Below are 24,333 nucleotides of genomic sequence, written 5' to 3'. Positions count from 1 at the left end.
GAAGAATTGGGTGTCTACAAAGATAGAGGGAAGCCACATACTCTACCACCCAGAGTGGTGTGATCATAAGTGGAACATCTTAATTATTTTTTCTTAAAGTTGTGCCCTACAAATATAGCAATTTATACCCTGTCTTCGTAGAGACTATTAAATTGTACATTCCTGTGAAAAGATTTTTTTCAGTAGTGTATTCAGAATGTAGCAAAAGAGGCTAACGAAAACTCTCCACTTGGAGGCCTGGTACTGTTACCAAGTTGTACATGTTTTTTCCTTTTCAATTTGTCATTCAGTCTCTCGAATGGTGGTTTTTAACCTGGGGAGTTGTGAGAATCATCTATAAAACTTAGGACAAATACCTCTGTCACAGAATACTGAGTGGTGAGACTTAGGCATGTACGTGCTTCAAAAGCTCCACAGGCCACTCAGATTCCCAGGTGTAATTAGGTTCCGTTGGTCCAGAGTTTGTTTGAGATCTGAGCATCTTGGTGGTGCGATGGTGTTTTGAAGATGCCTGGGTATTTCCTGTGTTTCTCTGCAGTGGGCTGGTAGGGAGGAGAGGTGTTGCGTTCAAGGAGCTTTGTTTCTAGTGCTTTTTAGGGCAAGTCATAGAGAATCTTTCTAATCAAGAAGTATGGCCCAAAAACCAGGTGTTTATGCCTCATGTTACCCCAACTTTGTGTGCTGCAAATACCAACTAATCTCTAAATAGGCTTTAAAAAATGTTACATTGAGAAACAAAGGATTGATAAATTTCTCCCTGCTTTCTGATTTCTTTGAAGTGTAGGGTTATCATATAGGACAGAGCACTTATATTCAGAATTTAAACAGGGCATGTATAAAAGATAGCTGCTGTGACAAAAACAGTGACTTAATTAACATTGAAGTGAAAGAGTGGCTTAAATTAGTCAAATGAGTGAACTGACTTTGTGAATAATACTTTTAACACTGTTGCTCCCACTATGATTCCTGTTAATGATCTACTAAGACCATTAATCTATGGTTTTGTTTTCTTCACTTATTACTTGAATTTGTTTGTTGAATAATGATTATTGTGGTTTCTTTTTGTTTTTGTTTTTTGGCATGGGCAGAGCTAACATTAGATGATTATCCTGGCTCTTTCCAATTGAGGAAACTTTGATGTGGAAATTGACTAATTGCCAGACTTCTAAATATCATAAACTAGTAAAATGTGAACAAATGGGTGGGAAACAACATAAAATTATCATCTTTCTATTTTATCTGGTTAAGATGTTTAACTATAAAGCAGACCCATTCAATTTTCAGCCACTGTCTTCATTATTGTTAAAAGGAAGTATATTTTAATCCCCCAAGAGAATAAGGTGAAATCTCAGACAACACGACAGTCCTTTAAATTTAGGTTTATGAAAGATTCATCTTGTTATATTCATTTGCTCCTCTATAAGAACACTTACAGATGATTATAGGCCTTGTACTTTGAAGATTGTTCCTTAATGTTTTACAAGCTAGAAAGCTCTATAATATGATTCTTTTTTATGTGCCTACTTAAAAAGCTTTAGGCTCTTAAGGAGGACCAGTGCCAGAGCTAGTCATAAACTAGCAGAAAATATTTTGTATGTGGTTTTTCTGCAACCTGAAGGCTATTTTTTATATTTACATGTTTTCAGAATAAGACCCTCTTTCAAGTTGCTGTGTACTTAATGGTTTTCCTGAGAAAATGGTCCTTTAAGTGGAGAGGAGACTTTTCTTTCACCCTGAAAATCATCATTGGAGGGAATCACCCCAGTGTTATATAATAGTTTGTATTGTACTGTTTTAGGATCTTAAATAAAATATATACCATTTCTAAGGAGAGGGGTACTAGAACTGGGAGTGGACATTAAGGTGATTTAAAGTTAGGTTGACACAACTGGGAGGTAACTTTAAGATTATTATAGATAAACTCTAATCTTCACTTCCATTTTATGGATGAAGAAGTGGATACTTGGACTAGTTAAAATAATCCTTTGATATCCTTAGATTTGTTCCTTAAATTACACACATAAAATTCTGTGAATTATAGTTGTATTTCATAATAGATCATATAAAAGTACAACTGTAATCTGAATCAATTCTTGGTAAATTACAACTAAGAAATAGAAATATTGCATGGAAACATGAAGTAATTAACTCAGTTGTATTTAGCTTTGGAATGCACTCATGCTTGTATTCAAGATTCATCATCATTTTTCTTTGGGTGGTTTTACACTGTTGGGGAAGTTGAGCTAGGGATGATGGCTAAGATTTCATCTAGGTTACATACATTACTAGACACCTCTACCCTCTGATTTTCTAACCTGTGTGTTGGATATAGGTAGTACACATTAGCTGAGAAATCTCCCACTTTACAGAAAGTATAAAGCTGAAAATACGTACTGCCTTCTGCCCACAGACCCAACAATTAGATGTATAAACTTCCTGACCCTAATTATGCAGCTGTGTCATTTATATAAGTGGAATAATTTTTATATATATAGTTCTTTGGCATGCTTTTGTCATTCAACAGAATAATGTAGATTTTTTCCTAATGTCAATATTTTATCTTCTGTGGCTTCATAGATTTCCCCTGGATTGTTTTATCAGAATGTATTGATCCAATCCCTTATTTGGGTTGTTTTTGGTTTTTAAAATTGCAATGAACTGCTTATACATATGTATTTGCATATCTGTGTGAATATTTGTATTTGGATAAATTCTAGGTAGAATTGCTGAGTTAAATTTTTGATCTAACCAAATTGCCTTCAGTAAAAGCCAGTTTACACTTCAACCACTAGAGCCCCTAAATTCCTCTATCTGCACCCTCTTATCAACTCTACGGTTTGAATTTAGGCCTGATAATTTTCTTAACTTCAAGATTGGTGCAAAAGCGAAAGAGTGCCTTTAGTTGCTGTGGAATATCCCTTAAGGAGTTAGCTCACAAAATTGATAGTTTAGAGTTGGTCTTAATAAATTACCTTTTTCTGGAGTTAGATAAATTATTTTAACATCTGTGCATGGACTTTTGTGCTTTATGTGCTCTCTTTGTTTTTATTGAATGTAATAATCCAGTAAAAGGTTTAATTGTAATGATGCTTTACTGATCTTAGAATTTCACTATTGAACTTTTTATTAAAGAACTTAATCAGGGACTCTTAACACCAGTTTTCTGACTTGTTTCTTTCAACCTCCTGTGGTTTAGCTACTTCAGTGCCATCAGTCTACAGGTAAAGATCCGTCAGGCCTCACTAAATACTTAAATGTATACATCCTGGTTTTGTATAGAGACAGAACTTCAAAGAAGAATCTTTGGTGTTGAACGTGTGCCACATGTTGACATCTGACTATTATTTTTTGTGTGTTCTTACTTTCAGGCAGAGGCAGAGGTGAATGTGGTTTCTACCAAAGAAGCTTTGATGAAGTAGAGGGTGTGTTTGGTCGAGGAGGTAGCAGGGAAATGCATAGGTCGCAGAGTTGGGAGGAAAGGTAACTAAAGGATCCAGATCTTGGTATAAAGGTTTCTTGGTATAAAAAAATGTATTTTTTTCCTGCTTTCTGCAAAGGAAAAGCCACTTTGTACAGTTAGAAGGTTTCCTTTAAAAAAAATGCTGTTAATTATTGAATATCAAGTTGTATGTTAGAAAATTTTAAAGGATCCTTATTTAAAGGAAGAAGCATTCTAGATAAGTAGTTTAATATGTTAGTGCAAGCATGGATATTTAATTATTAGATTTGCTATTTGACTAGCATTCAATGGGAAGCATTGACTTTTTATTGTTTGTTGCTATTAAATCACCTTCTCTATATTTTTTGTGACTCTATATGAAGTCTGTCAAGATGAATGAGGGAAGTTGCACAAAGGTGTATGTACAGATACATCCTTGTGATGATGTTTATAATATAAAATAATTGGAAACAAGCCAAACAGTTTAATATTCGTGTCGTTTCTTGTATAATGGTATATCTACACAATAGAATACTACATATCATTAGATTTTGAAAATATTTAATGAAGTGAGAAAACATTCTAAGAGCAATATATAAAAGTGTATAAATCTTTTATCTAAATTGCAGCATGTATCTAACTTAAAAAATGTATGTAATTTAAAGAAAACATTGCTGGGTCAACAGAAGCTAGCTTTGGTAGGCAAGATAGTGGATATTTTTGTTTTCTGCATCATTTTGCTTTTCTGTTTCCAAATGTTAGTAATCATATGTTCTATAATTTAGAAAAAAAAAGAAATGTTAAAGGATAGGAGAGTGGGTGTCATGAATGAGAAATCTGCATGTTACTCTCAAGTGTTGTTTGAAACTTACTTTATTTTTTCTAGGGGTGACAGACGTTTTGAAAAACCAGGACGAAAAGATGTAGGTAAGGCTTTCTTACTGTTCTGAAATATTTTTATCTGGAATTCCATGCTATTAGTTTTTTTTTTAATTTTGGTATCATTAATATGCAATTACATGAGTAACATTGTGGTTACTAGATTTCCCCCATTATCAAGTCCCCACCACATACCCCATTATAGTCACTGTCCCATCAGCGTAGTAAGATGCTATAGAGTCACTACCTGTCTTCTCTGTGCTATATACTGACTGCCTTCCCCGTGGCCACCCTCTATGTTATGTGTGCTAATCCATGCTATTAGTTTTTAACAAGGCTCACAAGAAGGATACTTCCATTAAAATTTGACTTGATTACTTGCATCTCTCCAGTAGATGGGGTTGTAATATTGCTTCCATTTAAAATTCAATGTTTGTTGAGGGCTCTATTGTTTGAAACCAGGGATGATGAATACAACCATTAGGACTTATCTGATTTAACTTTTTAGGTCTTTGTGTTCTTTGCAAGGCATATATTCTTTGTTAAAGTTGCCTTGTGAACTGAAATTCAGTTTAGGAACCAATCTGTTAACTCCTTTTCCAATGTAGATAACATCTCACAAGTGAGAAAGGGAAAATGCTAGAATATTTATTACTGTATCTTAGATCAAAAGCTAAAACTGAATGTTTATTATTAAGTCACGCATTTGGTCTTTCTGATGTATAATCTTAATTTTTTTCTTATTTTGAGATAAGAGCTATTAAAATAAATTACATAGTTACAGTAGCCACTGAATTATGAGGAACACAGTAAAAAAACAGGATTTCAATGTTTATGGTGAAATTAACCACAGTTTATATTAAAGAATCTGTTAAGATGGGGCTTCCTCACTGATTAAAGACTAGTTTTCAAACTGCTGGTACATATTAATAGCTGAGAGAGAAAAAATGCCAGCTCATTGTAACATTCGAATTACAAAAATAACCATATAAGTTCCAAATTTCTTGAAGTACCAGAAAAGTTCTCCAGAGTGTGATTGTATTTGACAGTGGTATACATTTCTTAAAACATACATTAAATATATAAGTATTCACAAACTTATTTACAGATTGTTTTTTAAAAGCAAGTAGTTAAAACAATCAACTTTGGATTAGTGTTTTCATATAAAACTCATTTTAGAACACATTTAAATTTCTCATTCATTAATGTGACATTGGGAATAATCAGTTCTATTTGATGAAAAGCCATTAAATGAGTGTGGCATGAAGAAGTTTAGAACAGACTGGGTAGATAACTTACTGCTAGTTGAATGGCTTTACTTGTATGCTGTTGAAAAAGTATTATCTTGGGGGATTTATCACGATCTCTGTTCCCATCCTAGTCTGATTGAATACTTTTCCTGGTGAATATGGAGAGATAAGGAGGGGTAGTTTAAAGTAATCTATCGGAATCAGAAATCAGTGGTAGTCTACACTTTCAGACATTCAGTAGTCTCATAATAAATGGAGGTGGTTAATACCTTATAGAAGTTTTCAGATTAAATAAGAGTAGATGGACTCATTTATTCAGTTAACATTATTGAATACCTACTCATATACCAGACCTTGTACTAGGTGCTAAATAAATATTCCTTCTCTTTGGATGACAGCACTGGTGTGTGATTGGATTTTCCATTCATGTCTAGAGGTATAACTATAAAGTGGAACATTTGGGACTTGGGATCAGAATTAAGGTGCAGTATGAGAGACCAGATCTAATCAAATGAAGTTTAACAGCAGAAAATGCAGTGTGGCATAAATAAACTCTAAAATGTATGGAGTAATTGTGTAACAGCAGCCTGCTGGGAGAGGCATAGCCCTCTCAGCCGACTCTGTGCTTAGTGTTAGTCAACAGTGCCCTGGTGTCTGCAGACAGCTGTTACTAGAACTAAAGGGTCCTCAGTGAGTCAAGTGATAGAGGGATCTACTGTCTTTTATGTTGTCACAGGTCAGCTTAAGTATTACACTTAGTACTGGAGCCACACCTTGAAAAGATCCATACATTGGCGTAGGGTGATTGAGGAGGCATTTGAAGCCCTGTAATAAATAGTGCTGTTTATACACATAGGGGACAAAACTGTGGAGAGGAGGTTTATAGGGTCACTCTATAAAAAAGGGATTAGACATGATTTGTATGAGTCTGAAGGACAGGTTTATGGAGGCAGATATTTGACACAATCTTAGAAAGATCTAATAGAGTTGTCTGAAAATGACTTGGGTTGCCTTGGGAACGTAGTGAGTTCCCTGTCATGAAATTAGCTTGATTTTAATTGTTAGACTCATAATCACACTTCCAGTGTTTGGAATAGATGAGTGTAAAACTTAACTTGAACTGTATTAATTCAATGGGAACAATTTCCCCAGCTGTCCTCTATTAAGATTATGAGCTCTTTTCTTTGCATCCTATAGGTATATCTTTGAAAAGATGAGCTCCATAAAACCAAATTGATGTGAAGTGGTTAAGAATATTAGGAAAGGTTGTCCTTCTAAAATATTAGGGAAATTTCCACATACATATTCAAATATAGTGGCTTTAATTGAATGCCTTTTGATAAGATGCTCACTTCAGGTTATTATATTAACTGTAACAGTGATTCTGAGCTTTTGTCTCTTTTTGAAGCAATCCGCTTGTTACAGGCAGGACATGTTGTTTCCCCAATTCTTGTCTTCTTGAAGGGAAGAATTCGATCAAGAGACAGACTTAGGACAGTTTTAAATAGCAGGAGTTTATTCAGCAAAGCGTAAGTATACTCTGAAGGATGGAGAGCAGGCTTACTGGAAACAGAAGCAGCATTGCTATTAGGGTTAGTTTGGCTTTTATTTTTTCTTAAGGTGGCAGCAAGTCCTGCCCTGTGTCTTATGTCATTTGACAGGTTGATTGACAGCTCTAGATTACATAACTTTTCTCCTCAGTGGGCAGACACCTTACCCGTAAGTACCTAAGCAAAGCCCATAGGGGGGCCCAAACCACAATGCTAATTAGATTTACATGCTATATTAATGAGGTGGGATTACTTTTGGACAAGGACTTTGGGCCTTGTGCACATCCTATAATCAGGGAAGCACCTATGGTCTTGGGCCCCTTGACAATCTAGGTGTCCTTGACTGTTTGGGCCTCCTGATTAGCTAGGCATCTTTGACTGTGGAACTGGGAAGTAAGGAGGGCTTAGGGGTTGGCCAGGGAGGAGTCTTCCTTGGTGATGTGCTGGCCCTTTTCTCCTGCTTATGTCTAACTAACTGCCTACTCTTCACAACTTCTGTTGAAAACATTGTAGATTTTAAAAATTTGCTCATAATTGTATTTTTTGCTAAGAACTGAAGTACTAAAATAGTTTGTTGGGATACACTGATACACTGATCAACTGTGAGATAGCTGTGATATCAAATTAAGATAATTTGAGTGCTGAGGGTTCCAGAGTAGTATGTTCTTTTTAAAATTAGAGATGGTCTATGTCATGTATTTGCTTCTTATAGGGAGGCATGGGTGTAATTACCAACATCTGGGTAAGAATCCAACGTAACCCTGCTGATTAATACCCATGGGAGAATATGGAGACCAACCTTTGGTATTGGAATTATAATTCCTATTTACTATAATTGCTATTCTGGAGTAATTAATTGCTGCACAGTGGGAATCAGTTTCAGTGATCATGTATGATCCTGTGAGGGTAAAATTAAAAGTGGATCATTTTGAAATTAAAGGTGGATTAAATTTAATTTTAAATTAAAAAATTTAATGGATTATTAAAAATGATCCAGGTGATAGCAATAGGTTCTACCCAGTATGATATCAATTAGTGCATTTTGGTGTGAAATACCTTGAAATAAACAGCAATTTGTGGTTATTAGGCTGCTGTTAGCAGTTGGTAATATGGGCTTAAACATATACAAAACTAAGCCTTACGACTTTTTTGTAACTACTTGTCTCTAGTTTGTTGGGACTGTCATATGATCTGTTTGGTTTCCAAACGCAGTTTTTTAAGGTAGTTCAATATGGTCTTCCTAATAATGTATCATAGATACCATCACTGAGCTCCCAGGTGAACTGGGTTAGCTGTATAGCCACAAATTAAAGCTGCCATTCCACCTCCCAGTAATTTCCCCTTCTTCCATTTGTGCTCCAATCTCCTGAAAGGATAATGTAATTTTGCAGAAAACTTAATCCTTATAGTAGAAACTATGATTGTCTGAAGTAAGTGAAAGAATCATTATCAGTGGTTTCAGAAGCTCCCAACCCTCTAGACAGAAGTTTTTGAGTGTCTTAGTTTTCTATTTGTGAAACATTTATTAAATAGCATTAGAATATAAATAGGGGAAGTTAACATCTAGTTTTCAGATGCAAAATTTATGTGTAAATAGCATACTAAGAAACTTATATGACTTGTGTGCAGAACATGCTGCACCCATAAGGGCGCAGATCCAGGTGTTTCTTACTTCTTTGTGTCGCTTTGGGCACTTTCACTTAACTGTTGGAATTGTGATCTGTGTAACTGACATAGAGCTCTTAGGAAAAAACATACCATGTAAATCTTCGATACTATTTTATTTTCACATGTTAGGTGAATCTTGTTACTTTATTATAGAAATATGAATTCAGCAGTCTTGGGTTGGAAAAAAATCTGTTGGTCTGTCTAGTACTTAAGAATGCCTAGGATTTTCAAACAGCAAAAGTCCACAATAATAAAGTTTCTATGTCCTTGATGTTCTGCTATTCTGTCTTAGAACACTCCAAAGTTCTTCTTTATTTTCTTTTCCTTTTGGTCAAAGAGTAGAAAAATGTGACTTGCTGCTGTGCCCTGCTCTTCACAAATGCTTGCCTTTACTCAGCTAGTATTTATTTCAAGATATGTTTCCTGCCTGGGTCATCACCAGTAGGGAGGGTTAATCTTTCGCTTTTCCCACTAAACCTGATAAGGGAAATTTCAGAAAAGAAGAGCAGCTACAAATCTGTTTGAAATCTGATAGGGTGACTTTCTGGTTCTTGTTCTGTTTGAGGACAGTTTGATACTTTTATTGAAATGAAGAGTATGCAAAGGGTAGTCTCAACTTGGAGGTAAGGGAAAAGGTTCATCTTAATATATATAAAATAAAAAATGAAGCAGAGAGAGCATAATTTTCTTGGAGTGTTATTAGATTTGGAAAGGAATACAAGTTCCTCTAGTCCAACCTCCTACTGGTGAATAAACACTCATTTGTGTTTATAGAAAAAACTATTTGAAGTTGGAAACAGGAATTTGGATTTGAAAATACTTCGTTGCCTAATTATTTTTTGCTTTATCTATTAGGGATTTTTTCCCCCTATTTCATTATATCTAACTGAATCTTTCTAAAAATTCAAATATGTTTGCAGTTATGAGTTATTTAGAGGGTTTTTTAATGCAATTGAATGGATCACAGGTAAGAATGGAATGTTTTTGGCTTTTAGATGAATAGTTGATTAATTTTTAAATCACTATTTGATTTTTATGCAGTATAGCTTCATAGTAGATGCAATTTTTTGTTTCCTTACTAAAAAGACTACCCTACAGGTTCAGTTTGGGCTGGAGCTGTTTTATTTGCTCTTACTATGTTCACTATGTTCGGCCACAAACATCTGCATGTGTTTGGGTGTCATGCTGAGATGCTTTTAGAGTTATGTATAAATCTATAGTTTACTATTTTTCTTGTGAATTTTTGTTCTTAGCTGTTAAAAATTAAGGAAGTAATACTTACCCCGGTTTTGTAGTGTAAAGACCCAAAGAAATGATCTTGTTGGCTTGAAAAAATAAATTTTAAAAGGATTCCGCTAAGTGTTGTGAAATCATCATTCTACCCGGGAGTTAGGTTTGAAACTAGACTGTTGCTTCAACTCGCAGTTGAAAATGAGATTTATGGTTTATTTTCTTAGAGTTCTGCTATGTTAAACTTCAGTGTCCATTTTACTTTCATTACTGGTATGATACCACATCCTTATAAATTCACCAACAATTCTGTATAATCTTTGTCATGTTGAGATGCATTGATTTCAGCAGATAACCACAGGTACAAACTCTGTAATTACAAAGTAGAATGTTTATATTTCCAGAATGTGTATTGTTAGCTCAGCCATTTTTTAATGGGCATAGACTTGATTACCATGATGTAATCAGAGAGTTACAGTCAGCATTGAGAAAAAGAAAACATGAGATATGATGAAGGAAAAGTAGCTGCATAACTGGCTGGGTGTATTTAATATATTAAAAAATAGGGTGCCATGGATACATCTTATTCTGTCAGTGCTGTTTCAGAGATCTGAAAATTGTCAATGCTTTGTCCATTGATACGGATGTCCATCTCAGTCCTGTTTGGGCTCTTAGAGACCAGAGGAGTTGGAAGTTCAGGGACAGTCTTGTCAAAATTCTCCATCTTGATTTGATATTCACCTTTGGAACCTCGGATCAATAAAGATGCAAAACAGTGATGTAGCATGATCTCGGAGGGTAGGTAGGATGTCCTCCTTTGGCATATTTCTCCTGTGCCTTCCTGCATTGCCGAAAGGAACACAACTAATTCAAAGTGGGGAGGATTTTCATGCTGGAGCAGAGTAGCCAGAGGACTTGATGGTATAATGGAGTGATAGTAGGTTAGTGGAAAGATAAAGAATGGACATTCCTCAGAACTGATGCCATCAAGGTGGAAGTCCACACTGGTCTGGTAGAGTTCGCCGTTTTCTCTTTCCTGATAGAGTATAGCTGAGACCCGAACACTGGTCAGAGGGCTAGGTCGAGTATTGGCCACTTGGAAAATAAGATTCGGTTTGCCATCTATGTGAGCTACTACTGCTAAGTCAGTAAAGCGAATTGAGAAAGCTCGATTTTTTGGCCGGGCAATCTTCGCCACAAAGGCACCTAAATTAGAAACCATTGAATTTTTTTTTTAGAATGAACACTTCAAATATCAACACCTATTTTGAATAAGAAAAGTAGATCAAATAGTTTATACATTTCTTGGTGCTGTGACTTCCAAATGAGTCAGGATCTGAACTCATTGTTAATTTGGGTAGTCTCATTTGCCTGAGAAATTTTCAAGTGTACATATATTCTTACTTAAAAATTATTATTTCAAAAATTGATAAGCAAAATTAATTTTGTTACATAGAAATGTAAAATTTTGTCCACTCGTTTCTGATAAAGTCTAAAAAATGGTCATTTCCTGTGTTTCTGCCCCCACTGGAAAAAAAGTAACAAATTAGGTACAATTTAGTTGTAACCAGATTACTCCGAGTTGATTAGAAATTTGATTTGGAGTGCAATGGCGTGGGGTTGAGAGGGAACCAGTAAAATGAGTGGAACACTGAAGAATTTTTTAACTTTGAAACTTATATAAACCTTTTTTTAAAAGGGCTCTGGCTTTAAGGTAATTTCAGTGCACCTTCCAAGTGCATCCTCCTTGTGGCCCCTAATCTATGTTTCAGGGTTTCTTAAACACTTTTGTGCCATAATCTTGTTGGCAGGCTGATGAGGTCTATGGACCTCTTACCAGAATTATGCTTTAAGAACATAAAAATGAAATACATACAAAGGAAACCAAATATGTTGAAATCCTGTTGAACATTTAAAAATTTGTACTGTAGTACTGTCTGTGCTTTATTAATGTATTAAATAAAATACAGTGGCAGATTTAATACTGTAATTTTGAAGCATTATAGTGTGATATGAAGGTAATCTGTGGTTTCTATTTGTATCAAAGTTACAGGTATTGCTGATGTTATGTTTTTTGTTGCCTACATTTATAATAGAAGGAAAAGCCAAATTTTGGTTAGGGATTAGTGAAAAAGATGCAAGTTTTTCCCATCTTAAGTTCATCATTCCACCTAAATTTTATCTAATGTCTGACCCAGTTTAAGAACTCTTATTATAGAAGTTAAGTGATTTGTTAACATGTTATAGAGCTAGTTGGTTGTATGCTGGGGCTTATCTCACATCACCCTTCAGATGGCCCAATGGTTACCTTCTCAGGTTATTACTGGGTAGTGTATTAAAACCAAGTTTTGTTTTGTACTGTATATACCACTTATAAAAATGACATACCCCTACCTTATTAGAAGAAACAGTCTTATGTGTTACCAGATTTATAAGCAAATTTCATCTTTGTGGCTGTATTTCCAGGTTATTTTACTAAGGGTGTGTATACTTGTTCTCTAACATATAATGCTAACTATGGTGCTCTGGGCTCACTGGTATTGACTAAATGTTGAAAAGATGAACTCAAGAGGAGAAAATTCTAATCCAGTAAAAAAAAATAAAATTTCTGTTAGGTAAAATGACTGTCAAAATATACCTTGAACATATTTTTTCACTAATTTATAAAACAAAATATTTAGCTTCTCTGAAAAACTCCTTTTAGACCTTTGTTAATATTTTTTTGGCATAAAATGTTGCTGCTAGTATGTCAAAATGATCCATTTATTCTTAAGTTCCAATAGGTATAATTTAGGTTTAAAGTCAGGTTTCTTAAAATTTCTCCTACCATTTTGGCCCTAGACTCTTTTCAGTTTTAGGCACTACCTGCTAAGAATGCAAATAAATTATTCTTTAACACAGTTGCTTATAACTAACTATACCCATCCAAAACACTCATAAATTTTAAGAACAAAAACAATTACCTGTGATAAAAGCCTCTAGCATGAGGCCTAGAAGCATTTGTATGGCAAGTAGGGCGATTGCACTTGGACAGTCACCACTGGGGAACATGGTACCATAACCAATTGTGAGTTGTGTCTCCAGTGAGAAGGAGAACGCAGCTGTGAAACTGGTGATGTACTTGACACAGATAGTGTGGTTTTCAGGTGGGGCCTCATGATCTAGTTCCAGATCACCATTCATCTCAGCTAGAACATACCAGAGCACTGCAAAGACAAGCCAGTGGACAACAAAAGAAGCAGAAAAGACCAGCATCATCCAGCGCCAGCGCATGTCCATTAGGATTCCCCAAGCATCTCGAAGATATGCAAGACCCCTTTGAGCACCATCCATTTGAAGTGTACTGTGGCCATCCTTGGTGACCATCCTCCGGTGTCTCTGAGTTAGGAGAGGAGCAATAACTTTGCAGTTATTGCCATCCATCGTCAGCTGTAATTCTGTGAAATCAAGAGCAAATTAGTAAGCTCTTAACTGTTTTACAGTTAATATTAATAGATTCTGAGACCTCATTCAGTTTGTACTTTGTTTGAAATGCTTCGCCGACTCTTGGACAGGCTTTTACAGTCTGAGAGCTCTCTCTTTTCTCCTTACATAGGGGGTCATTTATTGACGAAGCCATTCATTTGCTAGCTACAAGGGTTGGTTGCCTTAGTCTATTTCTTACTGTTTCCTTGAATGACTTTTAAAATATTGTTTGGCATTTTAACATTTCCAAGTGTATTTTAAAATCCTTGTGGGTTAGGATTATGGTTCATATCTGTTTGACACTCCTGTATCTTTCTTGCACAAGTCTAGGCGTCAAGTATTTGTTGATTTGACTAAACATCATGTGTAAGTAACAACTTTTCATAATTAATTATGGTCATGAATAATTCATAATTGAAAGGAATAACTTAAGTAAATGTGTTCCTCTGTGTAACTAAGTAGAAATCATTTGGAAGTGTAGTGTTAAAATATCTGCAAATGTTTTGAAACCAAACTAGTGCTGATATAAGACTAAGCTTTCAGAGATCCATAGTTCTAATGTGTACTTTATTATTAACCTATTGAAAGTTTTATGATTAGATAGACTTTGTTAATTTTTGTCACTTTATGACATCTTACCTTCCTTGGCTAATGGATTGCTGCCCTTTTCATTCTAGATTCTGATTAGGTTTTGGGTGGAGAGAAAACTATTTTCTTGGCAAAATAAGAAATTCTAGGTAGGAATTCCTAGATAATATTAGTTTGGAAAGTAAATTAGAAGAAAAAGCTTCAAGTTTCATGATTTAAAATAATCATTTAGGAAAGGTAATTGATATAATTGTTTTTTCTGTGAACAGTTAAACTGTAAATCAGTGGTTATGCTTTGTTTGTATGGTGAGTAAAAATTGTAATGTGTGCTTTCTGTGTGTTTTCTACACTTGACTATGACAGAAGTGTCTTAACACCTATTGTAGAGCCTGCCAGCAACAGAAGGGGAAATAAATGCAGCTTGTATCCCTTTGAGTGCTCCTTTCTTCTGTGCCACTATCCAGTACTAGGAGTTTATATTTGACTCTTCCCTTGTTTCTTCCTTCAGAGGTAGATACCTCTGGGAGTACTGCATATCCCCTTTCTACCTTTTGACTGACAGTAATGCTTGAGAAGGAACTAGAGGCATTTGTAGCTAGGTTGTTGCTTGGGTTTGCTGGAACCTTCCTATGCCCAGGGACTTGGGGGCTATGGAGACAGCCTTCCTGTGTTGTTGGAGTTGGACATCGGCCAGCTGGGTATATGCATTCCCTTTTGTCCTGAGGCTAATTTAACATTTGTTTTGGTGGTATTACAGATACTCTGTTGTATCTTCTTCAGAATTGAATTACTGATGGAACACTGGGATGATCGTTAAAATTTAGATTAGATGGCCATTTTGGTTTCACATATAAACTTAAAAAAATCTTAGGGAATTAACATTTTATAATTTATTATTCTAACAAGATGTCATTATTATTTTATTTAGTCAATTTTTTTTTCTTGGCACAGCTATTTAATGACTCATTTTGCTAGATACTTTAAATGTTTTAGGAGACCTGATCTGTGCCCTTTTGGAAATAAGAATAACAACAACAAAGTCTTCCTGGGCGCTGCACAGGTGCTTTTTATATGGCATTCTCTCTCTCTCTCTCTCTCTCTCTCATTCTTTGGAATCTTAGCAACATAGACGTTATCATCCCATTTTTCAGATGAGGTCACTGAGGATCAGACATAAAAGAAGTTGACACAAGGCAAAAGGGAACCTTGGATTATTTGGAGTGTTGTTCAAATCTGGCTGTACAGTTTAATTTTTTTTTTATTACAAGAAGCTGTCTGTTTAGGGAGTTTGGTGAAATAAAAATCTTTCCCAAGATGATTGGTATTGCATTCACAAGATATTCTTTGACAGCCAGATGTTTAGTACCTTTAGTAGATGATCTTCTTGTCCCTAAAACCATCTCAAGTGTCTATCTTAAACCATTGTTAATTTTACACAATTTTTATGACAGTAATGATTAATATTAGTTATATATATTGTTTATTATGTGGTAGGAATTATACCAAACACTTTAACATGTATTAACTCATGTGAAGCCCGTAGGCAATGTCTGGCACAGAGTAACTGCTCAGTATTAGTTGCTTTATTACGATTGATAATATTTCCTAACTTCCCATTTTACAGATAATGAAACTGAGGCACAGTCATTTTCTTAAGCTCACAAAGGTAGTAAGTGGTGGTGAATCCTATACTGAGTCCAGAGTCAATGCTATAATTGCCTCAAAAATAGAATTTTGACTCTGGTCAGCCTTCATGATGAACACTATGTTCCATTTGACTAGTTTTGTTCAAGAGCCATCACAGAATATCTGTTCTTCAGGAATGCTTTGGTTCAGATCTATGATATGTAGGCAAGAAATATATTTTCAGTTAAGGAAGACATCTTGCAAGATTTGAAGATTAGTATAATCAGAATTATTGCATAGTCTAGTCTTTTGGATTCTTCAGACCAGTAGAATTAAAATGTGGAGAGGAGAGTTCTTATATAACATTGCCAAATTCATATTTCCCAGGTGAGAAAATAATTTTAAAAATATACCATCATAATTTTACTTAAAAAAAAACATTTTGACACTCGAAGAGGAAAAAGGATATAATGTGAGCGGATAGTTGGCTGCCTTCACAAAGATTTGAGTCACTGCATTGTCTTTTACTGTCTGTTTCTTTTTTATTGAGGTAAAATTGGTGTGTAACATACTAGTTTCACCTTGTTTCTTGCTTCCTGCCTGTGTGAAAATGCCTATCACAGATCTGTACTGGTGACTGTTCCACTTACGGAACCACTGTACTGGTGAAAGCTGCTAATTGCTTATTGTTTCACAATATTTTTTGGTAAAAAAGCACCATGATTCTTCCTCATTTTCAACATAGTTTATTAGGTTCTGGAATTTATCACATGGGGAGATAGCCTTTCTGTATATACTGTAGCTGACAATTATGATTTGGGCTTTTTCGAGATTGTTATTTGTTAACCTGGAGCTAAGCACTCTTACTCTGGGCTTTTACAATTTTCTTTATACCTCTGAGTTGATGAATGGGGAAATCAAAAGGCTGATATCAGAACAGTGAAGCAATTTTTTTTGTATATAAAACTTGGATAGATCTTGTTTATATTGTGTTAGGAAGTGGAGTAGTTGAGAGATGTAAGAATTTGGTCCCACTTAACATATTACCCTGAATTAGTCCATCCTTTCTGTCATGTAGTCAGTGTGGTTTAGTATAATGAAGACAAGGGAATCTAACCAACCGGGCTCCGGTCTCTGTTGGTTGCAGAAAGAAAGGAAGAAAGAGGAAATTAAATAATATGATCCCTTAAAACTCTAAAAGTTTGTAAACTTACTTCCATTTTCCTTAACTGATAAAGGTTTCTTACATGATTTTTTTCTGTGTGATTTTACATTTGCTTGTATGGTTATTTAAGAATTACATTACTGTTGCCTAATATGTAGATTTTCTTTCCATCAAATTTAAAAGTGTCTGATGGACAGATACTGTGTTTATATTATTACATTTCCAAGTAATTTTCATGTTCCCTCAGACATACAAGTGAGTTTTGAATGTATTTGTCTTGTTTTGTATTTATGAGATTCTCATCAACTGATCCCAATAGAAAGTAGAATCAAAGCTCGGGAAGGTTTGTTTGTATTTCTGTGTGTGGGGTGGAAAAAATAATACTTTATAAAAATGATAATTTGGCTGCTTCACTGGTTGTCAAAATTATAGATTCATTCTACTCGTTAGGTTGTAGCCCTTAAAATGATCTTTTCTGTTGCCATATTATAATATGTAGTGTAGTTCATATTAAACAGTTAAGATAATAGGCTATAACTACAAAGTTAAGTGATTACAGTATTACTATGTATTTGTTCATGTCTGGTGTAAACACTTTAAGATTGTATGGAGTCTTGTAATCAGTCATCTCTCCTGCTCTCCATAATTCGGGCAAACAGTGTGAGTTCTAACTCTATTATATAAGCTCAGAGAGTCTTTTATAAAATTTTAATTTCTTATTTGCAGAAGCATCTGTTAATTTCAGTAATAATTCCATGCTTATAAAGAAATTTAAAATTAGGATATTCATGTCTTTTTTCATGGGTTAAAAAAACGAACACAAATTTCTTTAGGGTCATTGGTTTCTGTTTGCCCATTTTGGGTTTCTTTAATCCTTTCCTAAAGAGATAACATCTTTTTAAAAAGCCACTGAGTTTTTTTAGGGCCTTTCTCTTCTACTCATTTCTGTATTATAATGGATAATTAGCATACATTTAATAAAAGTTAAAATTCCCAGTAATGCTTTCAAATAGGGCTATTACTTCATTTCTATAATTTAAGGAAGAAGAATAAAGAGCCTTAAAGTATTACCCTGTAGGTAATGTCTTTTAAAATGTATTGGCAATATTTAGCTCTGTCCCTATTTGCCAATCAGTTTCTTTCTTTGTTCCTCTTAAGGAAAGAAATAAGAATGCATATTATTTCATGTACTCACCAGTTCTTTTGCTGGGTCAGCCTGTATGCACAGGTAGGTGTTGAGGAAACTTGCAGGTCTGTCTTTTTGATGAGGTAATTTTAATCTACACGTCTAGTTTGTAGGTTCTCTTCTTGCACTGGGTTTACAGTTCACATTCCTCTGTTTATAATACTGTGGGGGCTGGTTTCAGATGAAGCTGATGTGATTGGTCACTTAGTCTGCAGGGGGGCCAATTAGCTCTGATCATGTGGAAAAGAATGTTGGTTTGTTAGAACGTCTGTCTTTACCCAACACAAACCTAACAACTCTGGAGAAAGCCTCCAGAACTGACTTGGAGAAGGGGTGCATTTTTTCCCTCTAATCAGGACCGGTCTTTAGTAAGTTTGCATAATCTTACTTAAGAGTTTATTTGAAAGTTCAAAGGGATAAAATTCCCTGCAAGATTTCCTTTCAGCAGTCTTTCCTTACATAGCATGTTGAAGTGTGAAGTGTTTCCTTTACTGTTCTTTTCCCCTCCATTTCTTTGGGGACAGTTTTCCCTGGATAAGGACTTTTAGGCTTGAATTAATTGACTTTACTAATTTTCTTTTCATATCCCATCTCACTGCCATTGCTTCTAGAATGGTAATATAGGTAATTTAGTTACCTGAAATCTTTTTTGAGGGGTGGAATGGAGGCAGACTTTTTTGTTTTAAGGCTATATTCAGAGATCTTGAATAAGAATAAATGAAATTGTTTGGTACCTTGTGGTTACTTTAAAAAACACACGTGTGTGGAAGAGTTGAAGAATTTTCTTAAGGCATGCTTTAGTGATGTTTGGGAAATGTTTCCCTGAGGAGTGTGATAATGTGCAGTGAAATGTGTTCAGGGTTCAGAAAATTTAACTTAACATCTAAATAGTGTTTAGCTGGAAAATGTCTGTCATCCAGCTTATAGCGACTTTGAAGTGAGCTGTGGGATGGCTTTGTGTAATGCTTTACTGAGCAGTACTTTTTCCACCACCTCCGTTAACTGCTGATTTAAAAACTTTGATCAAATGTCACATGTAAGAGGATCTGAGAAACAAAGGCTATGATTGTAAAATCATGGAAGGCCTGCTGGGAAAATTATTAATGTAGACCAATATAATACTACTTAGAAAGTGAAATCCGCCTATGTAGATTCCTTTCCCTCTCCCCACAACGAAAAAAATACATTAATTCCTTCTTTGTTTTATTAATGACAAACATTTCAATACAAGTTCAGACACAGCATTGGAAACTTTAGCCTTCAGAACTCAAGGTAAAATCATAAATGAGGGGCTTGTGAGGTGATACTTGTTCTCTGCATGTACTGGTAGGAATTAACTTTATTTCAGTTGCCAGTTAGCTGATTCGGGGTGGGGGTGGGGGCAGCCAGAGTAAATACAGTGTAATACTGCCTTTCAGAAAGCTTAAGTACTGGAGTGTATCTGCCATGTGTCTTGAATAGACAATATAGTAAGTAAGATAGTGGAAGATTTTACCAAACTTAGAAGCCTCTTTCCATAATATATTCTGTTTGAGAATATATTGAAGCAAAAATGATTTGGCAGAATGATCATGAAGAAATGATTCAAGTGAAGAAACGTTCTGGTTCTGGATTTCTACCATTGAAAGTCTTGCTTTGGTCCATAGACAGTGATTCCTAAATGCTAACTCCAAATTGCTAACTGTATGGACATCGTAGACCAGCTCTGGAGTGCCCTCTTGGGAGCATATCATTCCTATTATAATTGCCTGAGCAGGAAAATTCGTTTCTGGTTGAGGTTGCCAGGTTAGCTGAGATGAGACTGATAATGGCACAAATGATATGCCAACTTTACCCTAGCACACATGGTCTCCTACATCTAAACAGAATTAGTGATCTCAGTTGGAGATAGCGCTAAAACATTTCTTTCATGGATTTGAACATAAATGCTAAGATATCTATTCATTGATTGATTGGTATTTTCCTCAAAATTATAGTGATTAAGCAAGGTGTCAAGACCAGGTATATTATTCTCTATGAAATTCAATTGTCTGTCCCTAAAGGTGTTAGATTTTTTTTTCCTGGCTGAAATAATTCGGTATATAGTCCATAATTTTGCTACATTTTATTTGAAAACAACAAAACCGTTAGCTTTTTTTGCAGTGTCTTGCCTATTACACAGATAATCTCTCAACTTTAAAGTTTTAGCCCTCATCTCCAGTGTTTGTTCTTATGTAGTGTCCTTAGCTTTCTTTAGAAGCTGCTTAGTCTCCACTTCTGCATTCAAGCCTACCTACTTATCATCTTCCCCAGAGACTTCAGGCAGTCTTGAGTATGTACCCAGACAAATGAGCATGAGGATTATAGGGATATGGGGCATATTCAAACACAAAAGGTACTTTTTCAAAGATACTCTGATATGCTGTAGTCTCTCCCTTCCAGTCAGGAACTGTTGTGTTTTCAGGACCCATGTCAACAAGCGAGAGTGTCAACACCTTAGGGGTTAGGATGGGAGAAAAGTTGCAAATCTCTGGAGATAGAATTTAGATTACTCCATTTTAGCCACAGTTGAGTTTTGTTTACAAGTAATTGTGGGGAAAAAATAATCAGTCCCTGGATGGGATTCCCTTTAACTGTTTTCTCTGGTCTTAGAAGTGTTAATCATAGAATATATGTCTGAATAGAGAAATACAAAGTTACTTGCTAGAAAAATTTGTGCATAAACAAGCTTCAAAGTCTGTCCCATAATTCCACTTTTGCTTTTGGAGTTTGGGCACTTGTAAGTTCCAAGTCTCACAGCTGTAGATTTTGTTGGCTGAATGCCTCTTTGCTTCATCTGAAGTTTTCCATAAACACCATTTTTGGCTGTGATTCAAACATGCACACAGGTGCCCTTTTACTGCTCTTTCTTCTTAGGAAGTCTACTCAATTAGACCAGACTAAAACCGGTATTACATTTAAATTTTATTTTTAGAAGAATCCTATTCAAACTTAACACATTAAGTCAGGAACAGCCGAGAATTTACTGCTACTGGGGGAAATATTTACATATGTAGTACATTGGTATTTTAGCACCTTTTATACATCTTGAGTTTATGTAAGCACATAACATGTATTATATAGATAGTATAGTTTGCTCATAAACCCTTTCTGATGGGTTTAAGAATGAACCCTGGATTAGGTGTTTGAACACTATGTTCTGTTTCTGGTTACTAAGCAATTTGACCTTGGGAAACTCCCCTACAAGTATCCCTTTTCTCACAGGAACAGTAGAGATCATAACGATTGGCAAAACTTTCGTGGTTATTATAAGGATCAGATGAGATATATTGATGCATTTTGTCATCTGTGTTGTATACAGGCATTTGTTTACATTTGTGTCCCTGGACTGTGGACCTGGAGGATAGGTGCTGTGTTTAAGTATCTTTTTGTGTCTTTAATTGTTTGCCCATAGAGGAGTCACTCATCTTAATGTTTGCTAGAGGCTTGATTAAAAAAACAAGCAAAAATTAGTAGAGTGGGTATTATTTCTCTGGGAAAATAGTTGGTAGTACTTACTAAAGTTGAATATACCTTATGACCCAGTAGTTTCATTCCTAGGTATACCAGCAGAAATGCAAAACATGATGCTTACCAAATTCCATATCCAAGAATGTTCATAGCAGCATAAATAGATAATATCAAAGAACTAGAAACAACCTAAATCAGCAGTAGAGTCACAGTGGGCTATTGCTACAGTGAGATCCTATATAGCAGTGCAAAAGAAGCAGGTACTGGTCTCTATAACACTGCATGTGGATGAATCTCTCACAATGTTCACTGAAAAAAGCCAGACATAAATGAATATTTCATTTACATAAAAAAGTTAAAAAGCAGGCAAACTAATTTTGGGGGATAGAAGTCAGGATATTGCTCACCTTGGGAAAGGCTGATTGGGGACATTAAGACTTTTGGGAGCTCCTGATACTCTTTTTTTCTTTTTTAAAAAATCTTAGTTATATGGAAACATTTGCTTCATAGAAACTCTGAATTGTACATTTGTGATTTGTGATTTGTGTACTTTTTGGTAAGAATGTTATACTTAAATAATACTTTTTCTTAAAGGTAGGAGGAGGAGATGGATGAGTGAAGTCCAGTTACAAGTTCTTGAATCCTCTTCTCTTATGAAAATGACAATTTTCATGACCCCTAAGACCAAACTCCATCTACCTTGCATTACAAAATGTGGATATATTTGGCATGTCAGAGTTACACTATTCTGGTTTTCCTTGGTTTATCAGATAAGTTATCAACCTTAATCTTTCTATTGCAGGTATTCATTATGTAATATTTTATAATATCAAAAAGTACATTGCAGTTTTCAGGAATTATTTTATGGGAGCACTTGGTAACAAAATTTGAACTTTGTTACAGAATTTTTAAACTAGAATGTGCTGGAGTCCATATAAATTCAGGCCGCTTCACCTTAGCGTGTGCTCATATGCGTGCATGCACCCACACACCCACCCACCCACCCACACCCACACCCTCTTTCAAATTAGAAATTGTTTTTTCTTTAATTAAGGTGTATAGATCAGAATTGAAACCAGAATTTTAAAACAGGTCTAATGTCTCCAAGAACTTCATTCTTTCTTTGGTACTGTGCTCTTCTTGATCTTCAAAACTTCCATCTCAAATCCAATTTTTTTTGAACAAGGAATGATATAAATAATCATTCAAACTTTATGAGGTACAAGTAGAAGAACCAAATACTTTCTTTAGTTTCCCTAATGTTACCCTATCCTGTCTCTAAGAGTTTTCTTATTCCTAGGTACTTATGTGAAAAGTATGTGTAGGACTTAACCCATAGAAAGGTAAAGAAGCTGCTAGTTTAGCAAAATTGCAAACAGACAATTCACATAAAGGGAAATAAAGTCAGGAAACAGCATGAGAAAATCTTTGACATGAAAAATTCGTGTGTGAGCCACATTAGTATACCATTTTACAACTATTAAGGTAGTAAAAGTTTAAAAAATAGCAGCACTTAGTGTTGATAATGTAAAACGGTGTAGTGATTTGACCCTTTTTTTGAGGGGGAGAGTAAGATATGTCAGTGTATGAAGTATGTCACTTGCCTCATTATGTATTGTTTGTAAAAAATAATTATAAAGTAAATGTCCAGTGGGGAATAACCTAGTAGATTATGCTGTAGCAGCAAATTGTACCTGGTATATACCTGTTTGTTTTATTAGGAAGATGTATAAGAATATTTGCTATCATAGATGAAAAGTAGAGTATAAAATAGTAGATGTAGTGATTGCAACTACATAAAAATACGTAGTTATGTAAAAGCTAACATATATAGTTCTAAGATTGAAGGATAATTAGTATTTTTATTTTTAGTGACTTTTAACATTTTTAGAAAGTTAGAAAAAATTCAAATGACCAGTTTTTGATGAGTTAAGCATTTTGTCATTAGTGCTCTTTTGTTTACTTTGGTACATTCGTTACTTTTTCCAAGTCCTAATGTAAAAGTAGATGAAAATGAGTGTTTCGGCTGGCTCAGCCATTCATGATGTGATTACCACCATATTCTCAAATTGTTGCATAGCACCTGGCACATATTACTTGTGATTGACTGACTGCATGGGTTAAAAGGCAAGTCCCATCATTTATCAGTATATATACTTTATTAAAAATTTTTGTTTTGTAAATATAGCTATATTTTTTATAAAGTCATGTAATGGGTGTGGGACTTCATAAAATGGATTGTCCTCTATTATTCTGAGCAAGGGAGCCTAGAAGATCTTCTAAACCTTCTAACCTAAGGACAGACATAGAACATGTCTTTACTTGAATCCATAGCACCAACTTGGCGCTTAGTGTGCAATAAGTATTTGTTGAATGAGTCAGAAGATTAATAACATTTGAATCCTGTCTTTGCCATTTAAATAGTGGTGTGTGATTTTGGACAATTCTCCTACATTATCTTTTTGAACCTCAATGTTCTCAGCTTTAAAATGGGAAAAGTAACTTCTTATACTAATGATTGTTAAAAAGATTAAATCAGATAAATAGGTGTTTTTATTATCGATGGCTGTGTAACAAATTGCCTCAGAACTTAGTGGTTAAAAACAGCAAACATTTATCATCCCAGTTTCTGTGGGCCAGGAAGCAGCAGCTTAGCTAGATGGTTCTGACCTGGATCTCCTGGGGCTGTAATCAGTGTCAGCCACTGCTGCGGTATCTCAAGCAGGCCCATGCGTGTGGCCATTGGCAAGCTTCAGTTCTTTGCCATGTGAGCTTCTCCACAGGGCTGCCTCACCATA

The 24,333-nt window shown here is 35.1% G+C and overlaps 2 protein-coding genes across 9 annotated transcripts in view; one reads left to right on the top strand and one right to left on the bottom strand.

The window, feature by feature from the left end:
* Positions 1-24,333, top strand: part of GIGYF2 (GRB10 interacting GYF protein 2) — a 123,589-nt gene that overhangs the window by 42,146 nt on the left and 57,110 nt on the right. For all 6 annotated transcript variants that reach the window (XR_005030167.2, XM_036911882.2, XM_036911873.2 and 3 more), the window contains exons 7-8: positions 3,369-3,480; positions 4,326-4,366. Coding sequence is in view for 5 of the 6 variants with exons in the window: in XM_036911882.2 (XP_036767777.2) it covers positions 3,369-3,480; positions 4,326-4,366 (153 nt within the window). In the remaining variant the exon portion in view is untranslated. The remainder of the gene's footprint in view (positions 1-3,368; positions 3,481-4,325; positions 4,367-24,333) is intronic.
* Positions 5,759-21,017, bottom strand: KCNJ13 (potassium inwardly rectifying channel subfamily J member 13). 3 transcript variants are annotated; one of them, XM_036911906.2, is made up of 3 exons: positions 18,056-21,017; positions 12,980-13,453; positions 5,759-11,222 (listed from the first exon to the last, which is right to left on the bottom strand). In XM_036911906.2, exons 2-3 carry the CDS (start codon positions 13,437-13,439, stop codon positions 10,600-10,602), a joined length of 1,083 nt encoding a protein of 360 aa, XP_036767801.1. In that variant the 5' UTR covers positions 13,440-13,453; positions 18,056-21,017; the 3' UTR covers positions 5,759-10,599. The 3 variants fall into 3 exon arrangements, with proteins under 3 accessions (XP_036767801.1, XP_057359404.1, XP_036767808.1); XM_057503421.1 differs by lacking the exon at positions 18,056-21,017 and having other exon boundaries at positions 12,980-15,506; XM_036911913.2 differs by lacking the exon at positions 18,056-21,017 and having other exon boundaries at positions 11,012-11,222; positions 13,216-15,506.

This window comes from Manis pentadactyla, chromosome 6, assembly GCF_030020395.1.
Source record: "Manis pentadactyla isolate mManPen7 chromosome 6, mManPen7.hap1, whole genome shotgun sequence".
NCBI classification, from domain to species: Eukaryota; Metazoa; Chordata; class Mammalia; order Pholidota; family Manidae; genus Manis; species Manis pentadactyla.
This window is presented reverse-complemented; position numbering and strand designations above follow the sequence as displayed.